The sequence below is a fragment of the Sciurus carolinensis genome, chromosome 1 (genome assembly GCF_902686445.1).
Source record: "Sciurus carolinensis chromosome 1, mSciCar1.2, whole genome shotgun sequence".
Classification (NCBI taxonomy): Eukaryota; Metazoa; Chordata; class Mammalia; order Rodentia; family Sciuridae; genus Sciurus; species Sciurus carolinensis.
In genome coordinates, this window is record NC_062213.1 from 35,300,937 (window position 1) to 35,317,213 (window position 16,277).

At 31.9% G+C, this 16,277-nt stretch overlaps 1 protein-coding gene across 50 annotated transcripts in view; it reads right to left on the reverse strand.

Annotated features, from left to right (window-relative positions):
• Rims2 (regulating synaptic membrane exocytosis 2) overlaps positions 1-16,277 on the reverse strand; it is a 601,671-nt gene that overhangs the window by 357,772 nt on the left and 227,622 nt on the right. For 4 of the 50 annotated variants that reach the window (XM_047527215.1, XM_047527205.1, XM_047527229.1 and 1 more), the window contains exon 1: positions 5,723-6,345. The exons of 37 other annotated variants lie outside the window; for them this stretch is intronic. In XM_047527215.1, the coding sequence (XP_047383171.1) occupies positions 5,723-5,844 (122 nt within the window). In that variant the 5' untranslated portion in view covers positions 5,845-6,345. Of the gene's footprint in view, positions 1-5,722; positions 6,349-16,277 lie in introns of those variants that run through there. 9 more of the 50 variants (XM_047527202.1, XM_047527181.1, XM_047527159.1 and 6 more) reach the window with 4 other exon arrangements.

Sequence of the window (16,277 nt, forward strand, 5' to 3'; positions counted from 1 at the left end):
ACAAAGAAAGATATATAAATAGCCAATAAGCAAATGAAAAAGTACTTGACATTGCTAGCCATCAGGCAAATACAAAATACAAAAATCACAAAAATACCAAATGACAAAAAAATTTTAATGACAAAAATTTAAAAAAATCACCAAATGTTGAAAGTGTGTAGAACCTAAAATGTACAATTTTTTAAATGATCTGTCATTATAAAACTAAACATATATTTACTCTATGATTCACAAATTCCTATTCTAGAAATTCCCTCAAAAAGTTTTTTAAATGTCTACAAAAAGACTTAAATGAGAATGTGGTGTTATAAAATGGAATACTATTCAGTAATGGAAAGGAAAAAACTACTCACACAAAACAACATCAATTTTTATTTTTATGCTGAGTCTTACAAAAAAAGAATAAATTGTATATGATTTCAATTATTTAAAGTTCTAGAACATGAAAAGCTAATCGACATTAGATTTTCAAAAAGCAGTATTTAGTTCTGAAGACTGGAGGAAGCTTATATTGATTGACAAGTAGCATGAGAGAATAAGTGACTTTACCAATAGCACATACCTAGTAAATAGCTCAGGCCCTAAGCATGAACACAACTTCTATGTTCAACATTCCTGTTTTCAACATAAAGCTAGAATATACAGTAGAAAAGTCAGGCACAAATCAATCCTTCAACATGGCAGTTCTCCTTACCATTCTCCATTAACTTTATTATTGATATTTCAAAGGACATGCAAGGAGATGAAATGTTTAAAGGCATATAAGTGAATTGAATCCTGCGTTTGATTTAAGTAAACTTAAATTAAGCTAGACTATGTTAAAGAGCAAAGAGTGGTGGAATAGAAAAGTCTTCAAATTTCTCAGAACTTGATATAAATTCTGTGTCTCAATTTCTAAACCAGAGTTGCCCCAGTGTTAGCTAAATTCAAACATTAAATTCAAATTGTAGCTCAGTCCTAAGAATTATTTTGTTAGAACCATGAATTTTTCTGAATAATTCACAAATGGATAAGAAAACAGCCTATAGCAACATAGTACATATGAAATGAATTCATTTTACTACTCAGTGACTAGCCCAGAATTTTTTAAAATTTTACTAATAATTACCTCGTTTAACTGTTCTAAGATCTATATGATTGTATGGAAGTGGATAATTTTAAAAAGCATAGTTAATATTTATCTGTCAGTTATCACCAAAAGCAGTAGCTCTAAAAAGTTTGTTTCAACAAAGAAAACACTTAAAAGACTGTAGATCTGCATCAGATTAGGTAACTATATTAATAATTGTGGTAAGCACCTAAGGTTCAAGATAAATATTCTGATTTAAAAAATTGATGAAATGCATATCTAAATCAAAAATCATTTTGATTAGAAATCTAAACAAGTGGTGGTGTTAAGATAACCTTTTAGGTCAATAATTATTATCATTATATGTTTAATAAGGCTTAAGTAAGTACATAAAGCATGTTTTGTATCAGACTATTGAGTGCTTTATAAATCTCAGAATACAAACTTTTCACAAAATAAACTCCTAAAAATAAAAAAAACTGATTATGTCAGGGCCATATCAAGTCCAAACAATACACACTGCAGATTGTACCTTCAGAGCTCTGAAAAGTAAACATGCCCTTTCAATGTCAAAACCGTCATTAATGTGCCATGATGAAAAACAAGTGTCTATGCCAAAATTTCTATACACGAATTAACGGTTTCATTAATCAATAGTAAATGCTATGCAAAAGACTAATTACTTCTGAACAAAAACACTAACGAACTAAATATTTACATTGCAAAATCAGATTTTATTTAAAATAATATTAATGTTTTAGAACCATAGTAATGTTTCTATAAAAAAATTGTTTACATTAAGTGAACTTAAGCTTTACATTTCGTTTTTATAATTAGAGTAGCCCCATATTTTAATGAAAAATCACAACACTTTTGAGAGACATAAGTGGTATTAAAATAATCAATGGAGGGCATAAACTGAGACCACTCCAGGCAAATGAGGTCATATAGTTCCCTCATTCATAATTAAAAGTATCAACAAATCCAAATATTCTTTAGTCTAAGTTTTTTAAGTCTTACTTTCAAATATGAAAGTCTGCATATCTGTTGTACATATATGCAAAGAAGAGAAAGCTCTATTCTGAACAAATTTTAGTTCTAGTATGCCCCTGTGTGGCCAGACAGCAGAGCAAATTCACTGCCACAATCTTGGTGACAAAAAAATAATTACTTTAAGAAGAAAATATAGGTTTCTTAACTGTATAAGAAAGACCGCCAAAATTCAATAAATGAAAAAATTTGGAGGATATCAAATAGTTTTCCATAAATTCTTATCACAATTCATCATTATTATGTTCCTTTGAACACTGCCTTACAGCAACTGACAACTCAATGCAGAGAATTCTAATAAAAAATGTCTTCTAGTATCTGAATATTTATGCTTGATTTCAAAAACAAGATAACAAAAATTAGATTTCATAATGAATCCGGTACTTGAAGACATTTTCACTGGCAACAAAAGCAATTATCTTTGTGTTCTGGTTAAATAATTTAATTTGGGAAAAAAATGAATTTATAAGAATTGATAACAAAATTTAAATTAAAGTGGCATTTCATCAAAACCCATCAAATGGATTTATGTAGGATGCAGACAGGCTTTTGTTTTTGTTTTCTTCCTTGTAGGATCTTTAGTTGTTGCATTTTAACTGTAGAAGAATAGAGGATATCCTGCCGCCTCCTTATGCACTAAAATGGTACTCAAGGACCATGTGATGACAAAAAAACAAGTTAAGAACTTTCTGTCTAAAACATAAGGATCATGCTATATGGTTTCCAATAAAATTTAGTCTTAAATTTTCCAATGACTGTCACTCACGAATAAATTTCCATTATTCTTTAGATAATAAAATACTTTAACAATATTAATTTCTAGTTTACTGATTTATGATTCACTTAATATTAGTAATACACTTAAACTCTTTTCTTCTGTGTCAAGTTGGATTTGGAAATATTTTTGGAGCACAATATGAGAACTTTTCATCTTTCATTACTAATATATCATAGATATTAACTGCCCTAATATTTAAAAACCTGATGAAAGTTGAGTTGCACATTTAGGGATATAACTAGTTACCTAAGAAAAAGAAAGATATCAGTTTCAAAACTACTTGAAAGGATCAGTTTTTAATAATATATTTTCTACAATTGATGCTTAGTATTTTTCTAGTAATGTCTCCTAGAAAGCAATTCAGAATAAAAATATAATCTATTCGTCCAAGTCTATGTTATTTCTGATGAGTTTAAAGATCATAGTTAACATCAAAATACAAATATTAAATATTCTATGTCAACTAGTCCAAACACTTAAATGATTACTATTCATGTAACAACACTAAAACTGTCCTTTCCAGAAGTGATAGTTATATAATTGTTGCTTAAAACCTCAAAATCATTAGTGTCCAGTCCATGCAGTTGAAATGCTCATTATTTAGGAAAAAAAAACTTAAGTTGTAAGATCATATTTTCTGATGACATGCTCAAGTCATTCATCCATGGTATTTTTCTTCAAGAACAAATTTTTAGTTTACATACTTTTTGCTTCATTAACTGAAATGCTAATGTCTAGGCAACTGTATGCTTTTGTTAAAGAATCTAATGGAATAAAAAATTTAAAAGACCCTTATATCTGGTCTGAACACAAAAAATAGTCCAAAATTAAAATATGTGGAAGCTTTAATTGTGAGTTCATATATTTATTTTCCCTTCTTCATACTATTTGCATATTTGGCTTTGGCTGATCTTAAAAGTAAATCAAGTTGTTTGTTATTTGTGAAGATCATTAGGTCTATTTTGTAAAATAATATCTCATGTATTTTAAAGACGAAGAAGGTAAAAACATAGAAGCAGGAATTATATTTTTAAAGCAAAACAAATTCTTTACCAGTTAATTGGTATTTTAGGATAATTTTAGGTAAGTGTCCAAGTTAAACAAGATTGATCTTATGAAAGTATTAGAAACTTCACAATTTAATGTTTAATTGCAGGAGCACAAAATTCCAGCTATTAATGACAGCATTTAAGTTATAAGCATGCAAACAATAAACTTGAAATCACAGCAAAAGCCTAGTGATAGGGATGTACACAACCCCCTGACAAATGCATAGTCTTGTATTTGAAAACTACTACCACTAATTTTAAGCCCAATTTCTTTACTGTGGTGCTAACAGTACAGTTTATATAGTGAATATACACCTAGCCCTAATGTTAATACTTTTGAACACATAAATTCTCAGCATTAAAAAAAGACATGGAAATAAAAGAAGGAAAAGAACTTTAAAGGATGGATGTAAATTCTAAAACTCTGGTACCTTTAGGTTGTGAAAAATATTTAGAAACCCATACTTTTTTATTAAAAATTTAACATATAATGCATATTATTTTTATCATAAATTATAAGCAGTAAAATGTTTTATTGCTAAATAAAAAGAAAACAATATCTTAAAATATAAATAGTCCATTATAGAATATTCTAACATTTCATATAGTTAGGTATTTCAAATTAGACTGAAAATAAATTTTTTTAAAAAATCCAATTAGTTCACTGAACAAACTACACTGAGGAAAAGAACTAAATTGTTATAACAGATATGCTATTCCATATTCACAAGTGGTCATAAATATATTTACCATCAGTAAATGCCAATAAATTTTAAAAGTCTCCTTTTCATTTGCTAAATTAACACACACTGTATAACAGGATTTTTTTTAATCTCTAAAATAATCTGCCTCACATTCTTCAAAGAACCTAAAAGGAAGAGATCAACAAAACCATTCAATAGCCTATGCACAGTTAATTTCCCATCGATTTCCAGAAGATTTCAATGCACTATTATGTTCATGAAATTTCTTTCTTAGTCTTTCTCCACATTTATTTAGTTAAAATGGGGTCTTTTTTATACTTGTTGTATAACATGAGAAATTCTCAAAAGCGAAACAACTTAAGTGAGAGAAGAATCAGGTGATAAAACTACATTTTAAAGGCTTTTTTCAATGAAATATCTCTTTTAGTGTAAACCAGAGAAACCATCTAGAACATATGTTCATAATTTAACAACCTTCACCACAAAAAAATGCTCAGGTTGAAAAAGCAATAGGAATTTATAATAAAGAATCCTTCCAAACTAGCTGACCTAATACAAAGCATTACTAGCAGTTTCACTGTACAGCTTGCTTAAAAGTGATTATTGATCTACCCTGCATAGAGAAATGTCTTAGACCTAGGAATCATCTTCCGCATGTTTTACAAGAGCATGCATGATTGCTAATTCACATTTTCCAACAAATCAGATATGATTATATAGTCCCATTCTTAAATATGCAATTTAATTACTGCTATGATCACATAGAAAACATCTATCAAGCATTTTAAGTTAATCATTTTAAGAAAAGAAATAATGAAACAGACTAAAAGATCTATATTATGTTTCAGAGGTCAATCTACTTAAATGTAAGATGCTTTTTATGGTTTCCAAAGAAAAATAAAGCTTATTTTTCTTCTTAAAATCAAATTAAGAATACTAATTCTGTATGTATGATAAAAAGACAGCACCCTTATAATACTAACAATGCAATATAAAACAATTTTACAGACATATAAAATAGCTATCCTGAAAAAAACAATACTGAAAGAAAATATAGCTTAGCTCTACTCACCTTGCATTGTTCAGCGTTTGTCCAAAAAGCTCATTTTGTAAAATATTTGGTGGGGATGAAAAAACCCCATGAAAATGAGATAAAACAGAATTGCAGACCTGGCGCAATGTCTCAAATTGCATTTTCTTCCTTTTTTTTTTTTCCTTCTCTTATTTTTCCTTACCACCTGTCTTTAAAGTCATCTATTTACAGACACCATCAAATAAAAACATGCCAATCAAGTTCCATATTTCTCCTGAGCTCTGTAAAAACTGTGCTTAAATGAGCAGAGGTTGATAGTTAATTGTACAGTCATTATTCTTCTAATTCAATCGTAGAAGATTCAGTACTCGTGCAGCTTTCGGCTTTCTCCTGACTGTAGCAAGAATTCTAAACAGCAGTAAGCTTTTTGGGCATTCCCAGCTGAAGTGTGAAGCTGAGCTGCTTTCATGTACTCTACTCATATTTCTCTAAGCCTATTAAAAACACGCAATGAATAGATGCTGTCGTCAGGAGTTTCAGCACATCTGGCTGCCAGCAATAAAATCTCAGAAGTAATAAAAATGGGGACAAGGTATCTTCTCAATGTTGCTACTGGGTTAGAAGAAGAGAAATTATGCATTTCCCAAACCCTTTTCTCTTTTCTGAGAAATGAATAACTCCAGTAACAGAGCATCTCTCTTCAATGTGCAAGCTGCTGCATAAGACCAGAACACTCTAAAAATAAGTGGTACATTCTCCTTTTGGTATCCTGAAGCAATAGAAGTATGACAAGGGGCTTTTATCACCTGCATTTATAATGTCATACTTCTAGAATGAAGTACATTGGGAAACATGTACTTGGCCATCTTAAATTTCTTATTTAATTTTAAAATGTCTTCATTTACTTATTTTTAAAGAAATATGAATAATGTTGAGTCTGGTCCCTTTCTAAAGGCCATGGTTGGTCATATAATTATGGAAAAAATTATACCTATCAATTAAAATTCACATAAGCAGCACACATTAAATAAAAACTTTCCCACAAATCCAAACAAAACATGACCATGGTCAAAGACACTTTATCAACAACCATTAATTTATTTCAATAATGGTAGTCATAACATTTTTTAGACGGAACTATTTTCTGATGGCTCCAATAGTCTTAGAATACCCCCACATCATCATTCATTCTTAGTGAAAAATTCTGTTTCAGATAAAATCTTAGCTTATTCTGTATCCAGGGGCAACCATTTTTCTACAAGATTTCTAAAAGTAGTGTGTAAACCAAATTTTGAATTATCAGTCATTTGTAGAGATGCTTAATATTTTTATTGATATTTATTTGCTCCTGATCCTTGATTGTTTTTTGTTTGGGTTTTTGTTGCTTTTCATTTGGGGTTTTTGTTTTGTTTTGTTGTTTTTGGTTTTCTTCTTTTTTTTCAGTGCTGGGGATTGAACCCAGGGGTGCTTAACCACTGAGCCACATCTCCGACCTTTTTTATTTTTTATTTTGAGACAAGGTGTCACTAGGTTGCTTGGAACCTCACTAAACTGCTGAGGCTGGCTTTGAACTTGTGATCCTCTTGCCTCAGTCTCCCAAATTGCTGAAATTACAGGCATGCATCACTGCCCTGGGCTCCTTGATGTTTCTTTAACAGATCAACCCTCTTGGGCCCTTCATCACCTTGATCAACTCTTAGCCCTAACCCCATCTCTTTCCACACACTTATAACTGTCAACATATAAACACTTGAATACACTTTTTAAAATACTGGTAAATTATTTTTGGACATGAATAAACATATAAAAACATAAACAGATAAAAACATACAATAAACTATAGTAACAAAAATTTTTAAACAACTACTTTATTTCTTTTTAAACTAAGATGTTCAATTGAGTTTGACCTCAACTAAGAATGACCCAATATTGACTATTATTTATTACTTGGGATTTTTATAGGTGCACGCCAAACTATTTGTCAAACACACATACAAATCATAAAGTATTTCTTAGTTTATAAAGCACTTCTAAATTCATTTTTAATGTTCAGAAAATATTATACATATTAATTTTACCATAGATTTAGAGATGAAAACACTCAAGCTTTCATGGATTAAAGATTATACAGTTTATAAAAGATAGGGTAATTGGAATGAAGATCTTTTTTTTTTTTTTTGGACACTGTTTCCTATGCTCCTTCCCTGTTATTTTATTTTCTACATATATGTACATGTTCATTTGCATGCATATGCACCCAACCACACACACAAATGCACACTTACTGTAAACAGGCTAGTCTCTGTAGATGAATAAGAAAAGCATCTGCCAGTGATTAATCAAGAATATTTCAGTAAGAACAAATATCTCAAATATTTTAATTCACAAGAATTTTTTAGTGGGTTTCTTGCATTTACCTCAAACAGAAGCAACCCAATGTGATTTAAATTTTTAAGCCTCTGATCATAAGCAGATATTTCACATCCAAAAAACAGCAACATTTACAAATGAAAACATACAAATTCTTAAAATTGTTATTTTAAAATTAATTTTATGGCTCATACTATCAGTGATGAAGAACTATAAATTTATTCCCTGTGGATAGATTTTTATAAATAATCAAAAGCCCTTTTGAAGCTAGTCTACCAAGTAAGGTGATTATACTACAAAACACATCATGCACAACCAAAGAAACAAAAAGATGTACCCCATTTGTGTACAATGAATCAAAATGCAGTCTGTAAAATTAAAAAAAAATTAAAAATTAAAAAAAAGAATATTTCTTTTGTGTTTCAAACCTGGATCTGAAGGTAAGATCATAGAGCTCAAAGATGGTCTAAAACATTGGAAATATCATTAGAATGAATCTTAAATTGACCCCTTTGGAAGAGTCAACAATACTGCAACTGCCTTCCTCAGCAATTCATTTTCCAGTTTTTTCTATAGAATAGTGGTACTACCGAACAGCTTTCCCTTAAGTCATACAATATCCCAAAGCGTTTTCTTCCACCTTCTCTACCACCTCTTCCCTTCCTTTAACCTAGGAAGACTTCCTCTGACCTAGATTAGATCCCCTATTATGCACTCCAATTTTACCCTGCAGTTATTCTTCATAGTGTTTAAATACAACCATATATTCACTTGACAAAATGCTCATGTGTTTCACCCTTGATTCCATGAGATTTAAGTCCTGTGATCTGTTTTACTCACCTAGTTTAGTGCCTAGAACAGAGTATGTTCTGTTCAATAAAAATTTCTGTTCAATAAAAATTTCTTGAATAAACAAAGGACTAAATTTTATTGAAAAGTTCATTATCTTTTGGTCACATCCACAGACAGGATAGAAACCACATAAGGGCCTCATTTTGTTCTTTGTTCCTGTGTATTTGGTTTAAGCCTGCCACATTATGTCATAGGTTCAGAAATACAAGAGTCACCAATATTTGTATTAGAAAACACTATACTTTAATGGACTTTGTTACAATGTACTGAGGATTACAAAGAAATTTTATAGGTAATATTGCTTCACACTTTCTATATAGTGCAGGTTAACAAACAACAAATATCAGAGACTTCTATGAAAATGAAAGAAAATAGTACCTGGAGTCTGGGTTTAAGCACTGATTACAACACCAACTAGCTGTAATACCTCAGGATGTTCACTATTAATACCCAAGTTCTGATGTTTCTCAAACATACAACTAGTTATGTCACCATTGCACTATTCTTGTTCCACTGACTATCTGAGGCATCTAACCAATAAAAATCTAAGGGTTATAAGAAAGGTGGTCCAGAGAGCAAATATTTTGAAAAATGCTCTCTTCGTGTTTTGCAAATTAGTATCTTTTGTTGGAAATATTTCCCTGAAGCAAGGATCATCAAACTGTCCACCTCAGGGACAACAAATAAGCAAAGAAATAAAAGGCACATGATAGAATTCCTAAGAAAAGGAGGAAAAAGGAGGCATTCAAGAAAGGTAATTTGGCCTATGCTTCAATTTAGGATGAATCATGCAGTGTATTCAGGGATGAAAGAAAGAACAGACCAGACCTAAATAAGCATGCTACAAATCTAAAGATGACTAGTACATTTCTACTCACAAAATTTCAGATAAAAATTGAAAAACAGTTCAAAACACAGCAATTTGTCTAATAAGTTTTTTTTTTAATTTATTGATATCCAGTGGTTTTCTGCTGTTAAAAAAGTAAAAATTTAAAAAATATTATAGTACTTCTTGGGGATTGAACTCTGTATCTGTTCCTAATTCTGGTCATTGCTAGATGAGACCAATAACCCAAATGACCGCATCATCTAACTCAGAAAGGAAAGGGAAAGCTTAATAGTAAAAGTCACCACAACTGCAGGAAGCCCCATCATCAGTATTATCTCTCTGACTCCTCTTTCTGGACCAGAAATATGAGAACTAATACTACTCTGCTGTGGCATGGAGTTATTCTGAAAGGTATTACAGAATTGCTTGAATAATCCAGTGCCAGAGCAGTCCCTATACCTCAAAGCTGGCAACAGTGGAAATATCTTTGTCAATAAGCAAGAGTCAGGCTATAGAAGACCACACCTGTATTTAAGCACCAGAATGAGAGCTTGCAAAGTGATACCTAGGGATTATATCAATTAGGAAAGAGAGAGAGAGAACCAAGATCTGCAAAAACAAACAAACAACAACAACAACAACAACAACAACAAACTTGGCAAATTTCCAGTGTTAAGACTCCAAAAATACATTCCCTTTATAACTATCAGGAGAACCACTAGAAGTAACACTACACTTGCAGGGAACTATATCAACATGAATAAGACCCAACTCTATCTCTAATAATTACATTCACCAGGAGTCACAATATAAGGAATGTTTATAGTCTTGGGATCTCAAGGACTCACATCTCAGCTTACTAACTGCCTCCACAAAGCATGTCTGCCACCTAGTAACTTCTAAGTGCAACTAGAATCTTCTGGAAATAATACTAACTGCATTTTGCTATTGAATGAAAATATTAGAAATAATAATCATTGGCACAACTATAAACAGGTTAAAGCAAAATATGGGAACAAATGAAATACTGTGCAATAATACTGGCCTCCAATAGTTCTCATCTGTAATTTCTTCCTTTCATGCAACTCTACTCATTACCTTATAAAAAAAAGGGGTGGGGGGAAGGGGGAAAAGCTTTTCTCCCACAGGCTATACATCTTATTCTATAAATACAAAAATTTGCTTCAGCTTTGATATCAGATGTCAGAAAAAAGTATTTTCTTGACATTACTAAGCTTTTCACTATATATATATGTGTGTGTGTGTATATATACATATATACACACACACACATATATAATCAAAATGTCATGTTGTAGACCTTAAATACATACTTCCTTAAAAGTATTCAAGCAAAGGACACCAGGGACTTGTGTAATGTAAGATTGAATTATCTATCCACAAGATAATATTAGTCAATTTATAGTTTCTTCAAAAGTTTACACTGAATCCAAAATGTTTTCCTCTCCCATTAGACTATAGTTATAAGAGGGAATGAATCAGATTAATATCTCAAATTTCTTTGGATATTTGCCAACTTCCTAGCAAATGACCTCCTAAATATGTGGAAGTACCCAGGCATATCATATACATGTCTGCACAGTTCTTTAATTCTTATATGCCTACCTCCTCTTCAGTAGCATGTGCTGATTATAAAGCCACATGAAAATGGGGAGTCACCATTTACTGGTACCCTCAGTCTGAATTCCAATACCCCATCAAAGGTAGTGAATCTCAAGGTTACAATTCAAGGTGCTGTGTCTTGTGTTAAGTATTGAGAGAATATATCTCTTCTCAAAATTCATTTGTTCATTCATCAACAAGAATTTATTAAGTACTAACCATAGTCTCATAGGCACTTTTCTAACTGCTAAAAAGCCTGCAGAAAATAAAGAAAATGGGGCAGAAAGGAGGGAGAGAAATCAGAAAGGAGGCAAGAAGGGAGAGAGGAAAGAAAAGAGGACAGGAGGATAATATACCAGCCCTTATAGGAGTTTTGATCTGAAGTCTGGAGGAGAATATAGATACTAAATAAGTGATTATATGTGTTATTGGGGATTATAATTCATGATATGATGAGAGCTTATTAACAGGTAACCCTGAAATAGTCTTGAAGTTCAGAAGTTCAGAGGAAGCTCTAGAGAAAGTACCATTTAAGATGAGAACCAAGAAATAATAAGTATGAGCCCAACCCAGAGGGGAACAAAGGAGTATTACCTAGAGCATCACATTTACAAATGTCAATTTAATAAAAACAGAACAGAGCAATACTGAGAGATATCAAGTAGCTGGAGAAAAAAAATCTGCCAATTCTACAGAGCATTGAAAACTGCTGAGTATTTTGATTTTTAATCAAACCCATGAATAATTCTATTTTTTCCTACTTTGAGTCAACAGATAAATCAAGTCTTAGTGGTCATAATGGAGATGATTCAGGAATTTAAAATAAGAACACACATAGAAGGAAATACACCAAAATATTATCTCACTATGTGTGGATGTAGGGATATCAGAAAGTTAATGCAACAGTTCAAGTACAATATTAGTGGGCTTAAAGTGAACACAGTAAAATGGAGAAAAAGGAACAGACTAAAAAGATAGATGTTGAATCAGAAGGACATAGTAATTTGCTAAAGGAGTAGGAAGTGATAATGAATGTCAATAGAGGATTCAAAAAATTACTCTCAGATTTCTCTCTTTTATAACCAAGCACATAGTCTTAAAATCCACTGCAACAAGTTGAGGGAGAAGGGAGAGGGAAATATTATGTATAATAGTTTAAAAAACAGTTAATCAATTGGATATGTCACTCTTAAGTTCAAAAGAGGAGTTTGAAAATGAAAAAAATATAACTTTAGGAAGCATCAGCATATTAATAATGAATTCAACCAAGTAAGTGAATGACATCAGCAAGAAAGAAAAAGTCAAACTCCATCATGTTGGCTTAGGAGCCAGACTCCTCAACAAGACTCCTAAAGCACAAGAAGTAAAATCAAGAATCAATAAATGTGGGCTGGAGTTGTGGCTCAGTGGTAGAACACTTGCCTAGCATGTGTGAGACACTGGGTTTGATTCTCAGTACCACATATAAATAAATGAATAAAATAAAGGTCTATCAACATCTAAAAAATACTTTTAAAAAAAGAATAAGTGGGTCAGTATCAAACTAAAAAGCTTCTTTGCAGCAAAGGAAACAATCAAGAGTGTGACAAGCGAGCCTACAGAATGGGAGAAAATATTTGCCACATGCACCTCAGAGCATTAATCACCAGGATATGTAAAGAACTCAAAAAACTTAATACCAAAAAAAAAAAAAATCCAATCAATAAATGGGCTATGGAACTGAACAGACACACTTCACAGAAGAAGAAATATGAATGGTCAACAAATATATGAAAAAATATTCAATATCACTAGCAATTAGAGAAGTGAAAATTAAAACTACACTGAGATTTCATCTCACTCCAATCAGAATGGCAATAATCAAGAATAAAAGTAACCATAAAGGTTGGCAAGGATGTGGGGGAAAAGGTTCACTTATACATTGCTGGTGGGACTACAATTTGGTGCATCCACTCTGGAAAGCAGTATGGAGATTCTTCAGAAAACCCAGAAACACCATTTAACCCAGTTATCCTACTCCTCACCATATACCCAAAGGCCTTAAAATCAGTATACTACAATGATTCGGCCATATCAATGTTTATAGCAGCTCAACTAACAATGGCTAAGTTATGGCAACAACCTAGGTGCCCTTCAACAGATGAATGGATAAAGAAAATGTGATATATATACACAATGGAGTACTACTCAGCCACAAAGAATGACTTTATGATATTTGCCAGTAAATGAATGGAATGGGGACTATCATTCTAAGTGAAATAAGTCAATCCCCAAAACTTAAAGGTCAAATGTTCTGATATGTGGATGCTAACACACAGTAAGGGGGTTGCCGGGGGCAGGGAGAATAGAAGGTCAGTGGATAAAACAAAGGGGAATGAAGGGGAGTGGGGGGGAATAGAAATAGGAAAGACAGTGGAAAGAATCTGACACAACTTTCCTATGTACATACATAAATACACTACAATGAATCTTCACATAATGTACAACCAGAAGACTGGAATTCTAATTAGAATAAGAGGAACTCCATGTTTGTATAAATATGTCAAAACATACTACTGTCATGTATATCTAAAAAGAACAAAAAATTTTTTTAAAAAAAGAAAGAATAATTCGAAATGGTAAAAAGTAGAAAGTCTAAGATAGAACACCAAAAAACTAAGTTCCATGCTAAGTCAGCAGGTAAAGAAAAAAGTCAGTGAAGGAGACTAAATTGCAGCCACAAAGTTGGAGGAAAATTAGGAAAGTGTGATGGCCTAGAAGTAAATAAAAGACAGTGTTTTTGAAAAAAACAATTATGGGAATGGGAATGTAGGTTATTGGTAGATCACTTGTCTACCATGTGAGGCCCTGGCTTCAATTCTCAGCAATAATAATAATAATAAAAATAATAGAATGTGATGATCAACTTTGTTACATATTCTGTCATGAATCTGAAGAAATGCTGGGCTTATAACTCTTTGTATCAAAACAATTCTCCTGAAAAATAGCTCTTTTGACCTGAATTCATTCATTCCATGAGAGCCAGAGTCAGCCTATGAAAATGGTCTGAGAGCAAACATCTTCTTAACTTTTTTCCATTTACTCCTTTTCCTTCCTTGGTGAAAGAAGAGCAAACCAAATTTTTAGCTGTGTTCAAGCAAAACTGAAGGTCTTATGCAAATAAACTTATGAAAATCTCTAAGAACTTAAACCCAAGACTATCAACATAAAAAATATAATTTGCCTGGCCCTTATAAATGAACAGAGATCAGGATTAACTAGACATCCCAACTACTTATGAATGATAGTGATTAAACACCAAAATTGAAAATAAAAAAGACAATATAATGTAACAAAGACCTATTCTATTAATTTCCCATCTAGCTTACTCTTTTTTTTATATACTTAATTTATCATTGAGTCTGCTTTAGAAATTATTTCTAATGATACTTATAATGATAAATTAATAATTTAAGTGTGAATCAAGTCACCAGTAATTTTATCACTATGCTATTTCCTATCATAAAAGAACCTCCCTTGAACCCACATTCCCCTCCAGGTACTACCCCATTTTTCTGCTCTTTTTCACAGTAAAATTTCTTGAAGAAGTTGTATAGTGACTATATCCACTTTTTATTTCACATTGCTCCTCTCAATTTATACTAATCAAGTTTCTGTCTCTATTACTCTATTGAGATAGTTCTCAGTAACGGCAATTTTGCAATGCTTTCTTAAAATGACTTCCCTGTAGCATTTAACATTAATGCTATGCTCTTGATGACACCTAAGACATTTTTATTCTTCATGCCTGAAACATACCCTACTGATTTTCCTCTTGCTTTAATTTTTTCTTATGCCTCTGACCGACTCTTACTCCTCTCCCAGATCTCTAAATGTTGTAGGGGGTTGCAGGGAGAGACTGTTCTGGCTATCATGTGGATCCCTTCTGTTCTTTTATCTAAAGACTTTCCCTAGGCAACTTAGGTTCCATGGCTATCAATATCTTCTAATTTATATCTTTGTTCTCATCTTCCCTGAAGATTTATGACACACTTAAACACTTGCCAATTTGGCATCCCCAAATGGAATCTCAAAAAAGAAGGTATCTCAAACATAACATGGCCAATGGCCAAAGAGAATTCCTGATTTCCTCACCCAAACCTGTTCCTCCCATTTTTTAATATCTTAGAACACACCATGACTTATCCAGGAGTTATCCTTGATATTTCTTTCTTTCACACTCCAACATACGTATCCCAACTATCAATAGGTTCTACCGTCTCCACCTTCAAAACAAAACATTTTCCATTTCACTACAATTTTAGTTCAAGCTACTAACTTATTGGACTACTTAAATAGTGTCCAAAGCTCTCTCTGCACCAATCTTGGTCCCTACAACCTATTCTCCATAAAACAGAATGCACACACCAAAAATAAATAGATAATAATAATAATAATAATGTTTCTTTTATGCTTAAACCCTACAATGATATACTGTCACATTTTCACATTTAAAACAGACTCCAAACTCTCTTATTTTGCAGAAAGTAAGTGAGAAACTTTATTCCATTCAATGTTTTGTTTTTGTTTTTGTTTTTTCCCCAAATAATTGGTGGCAAAGAGAATTAGCATCCCAATCTCCTGATTCACAGTCCGGTGCTTCTTACATGTTACTACTATTTCTCTCTTATTCAGCAACTTCCCATGGATACATTCTCTCATTTCAAAGTAACTCTTTAAGTATCCCCCAGAATTTAAAAAATAATAGATAAAATTAAAATATGGATTAAAAGACCAACTTAATGCTTTGACATAAACAACTCCCAAATCATAATTTCTAAGAGAATAAAACATTAATATTTAATTAATATTTAAACACAAAGGGGAAATACTTCAAGGATAAACATCAAATCCTCATAATCTCCCCCATTCTCATGACTC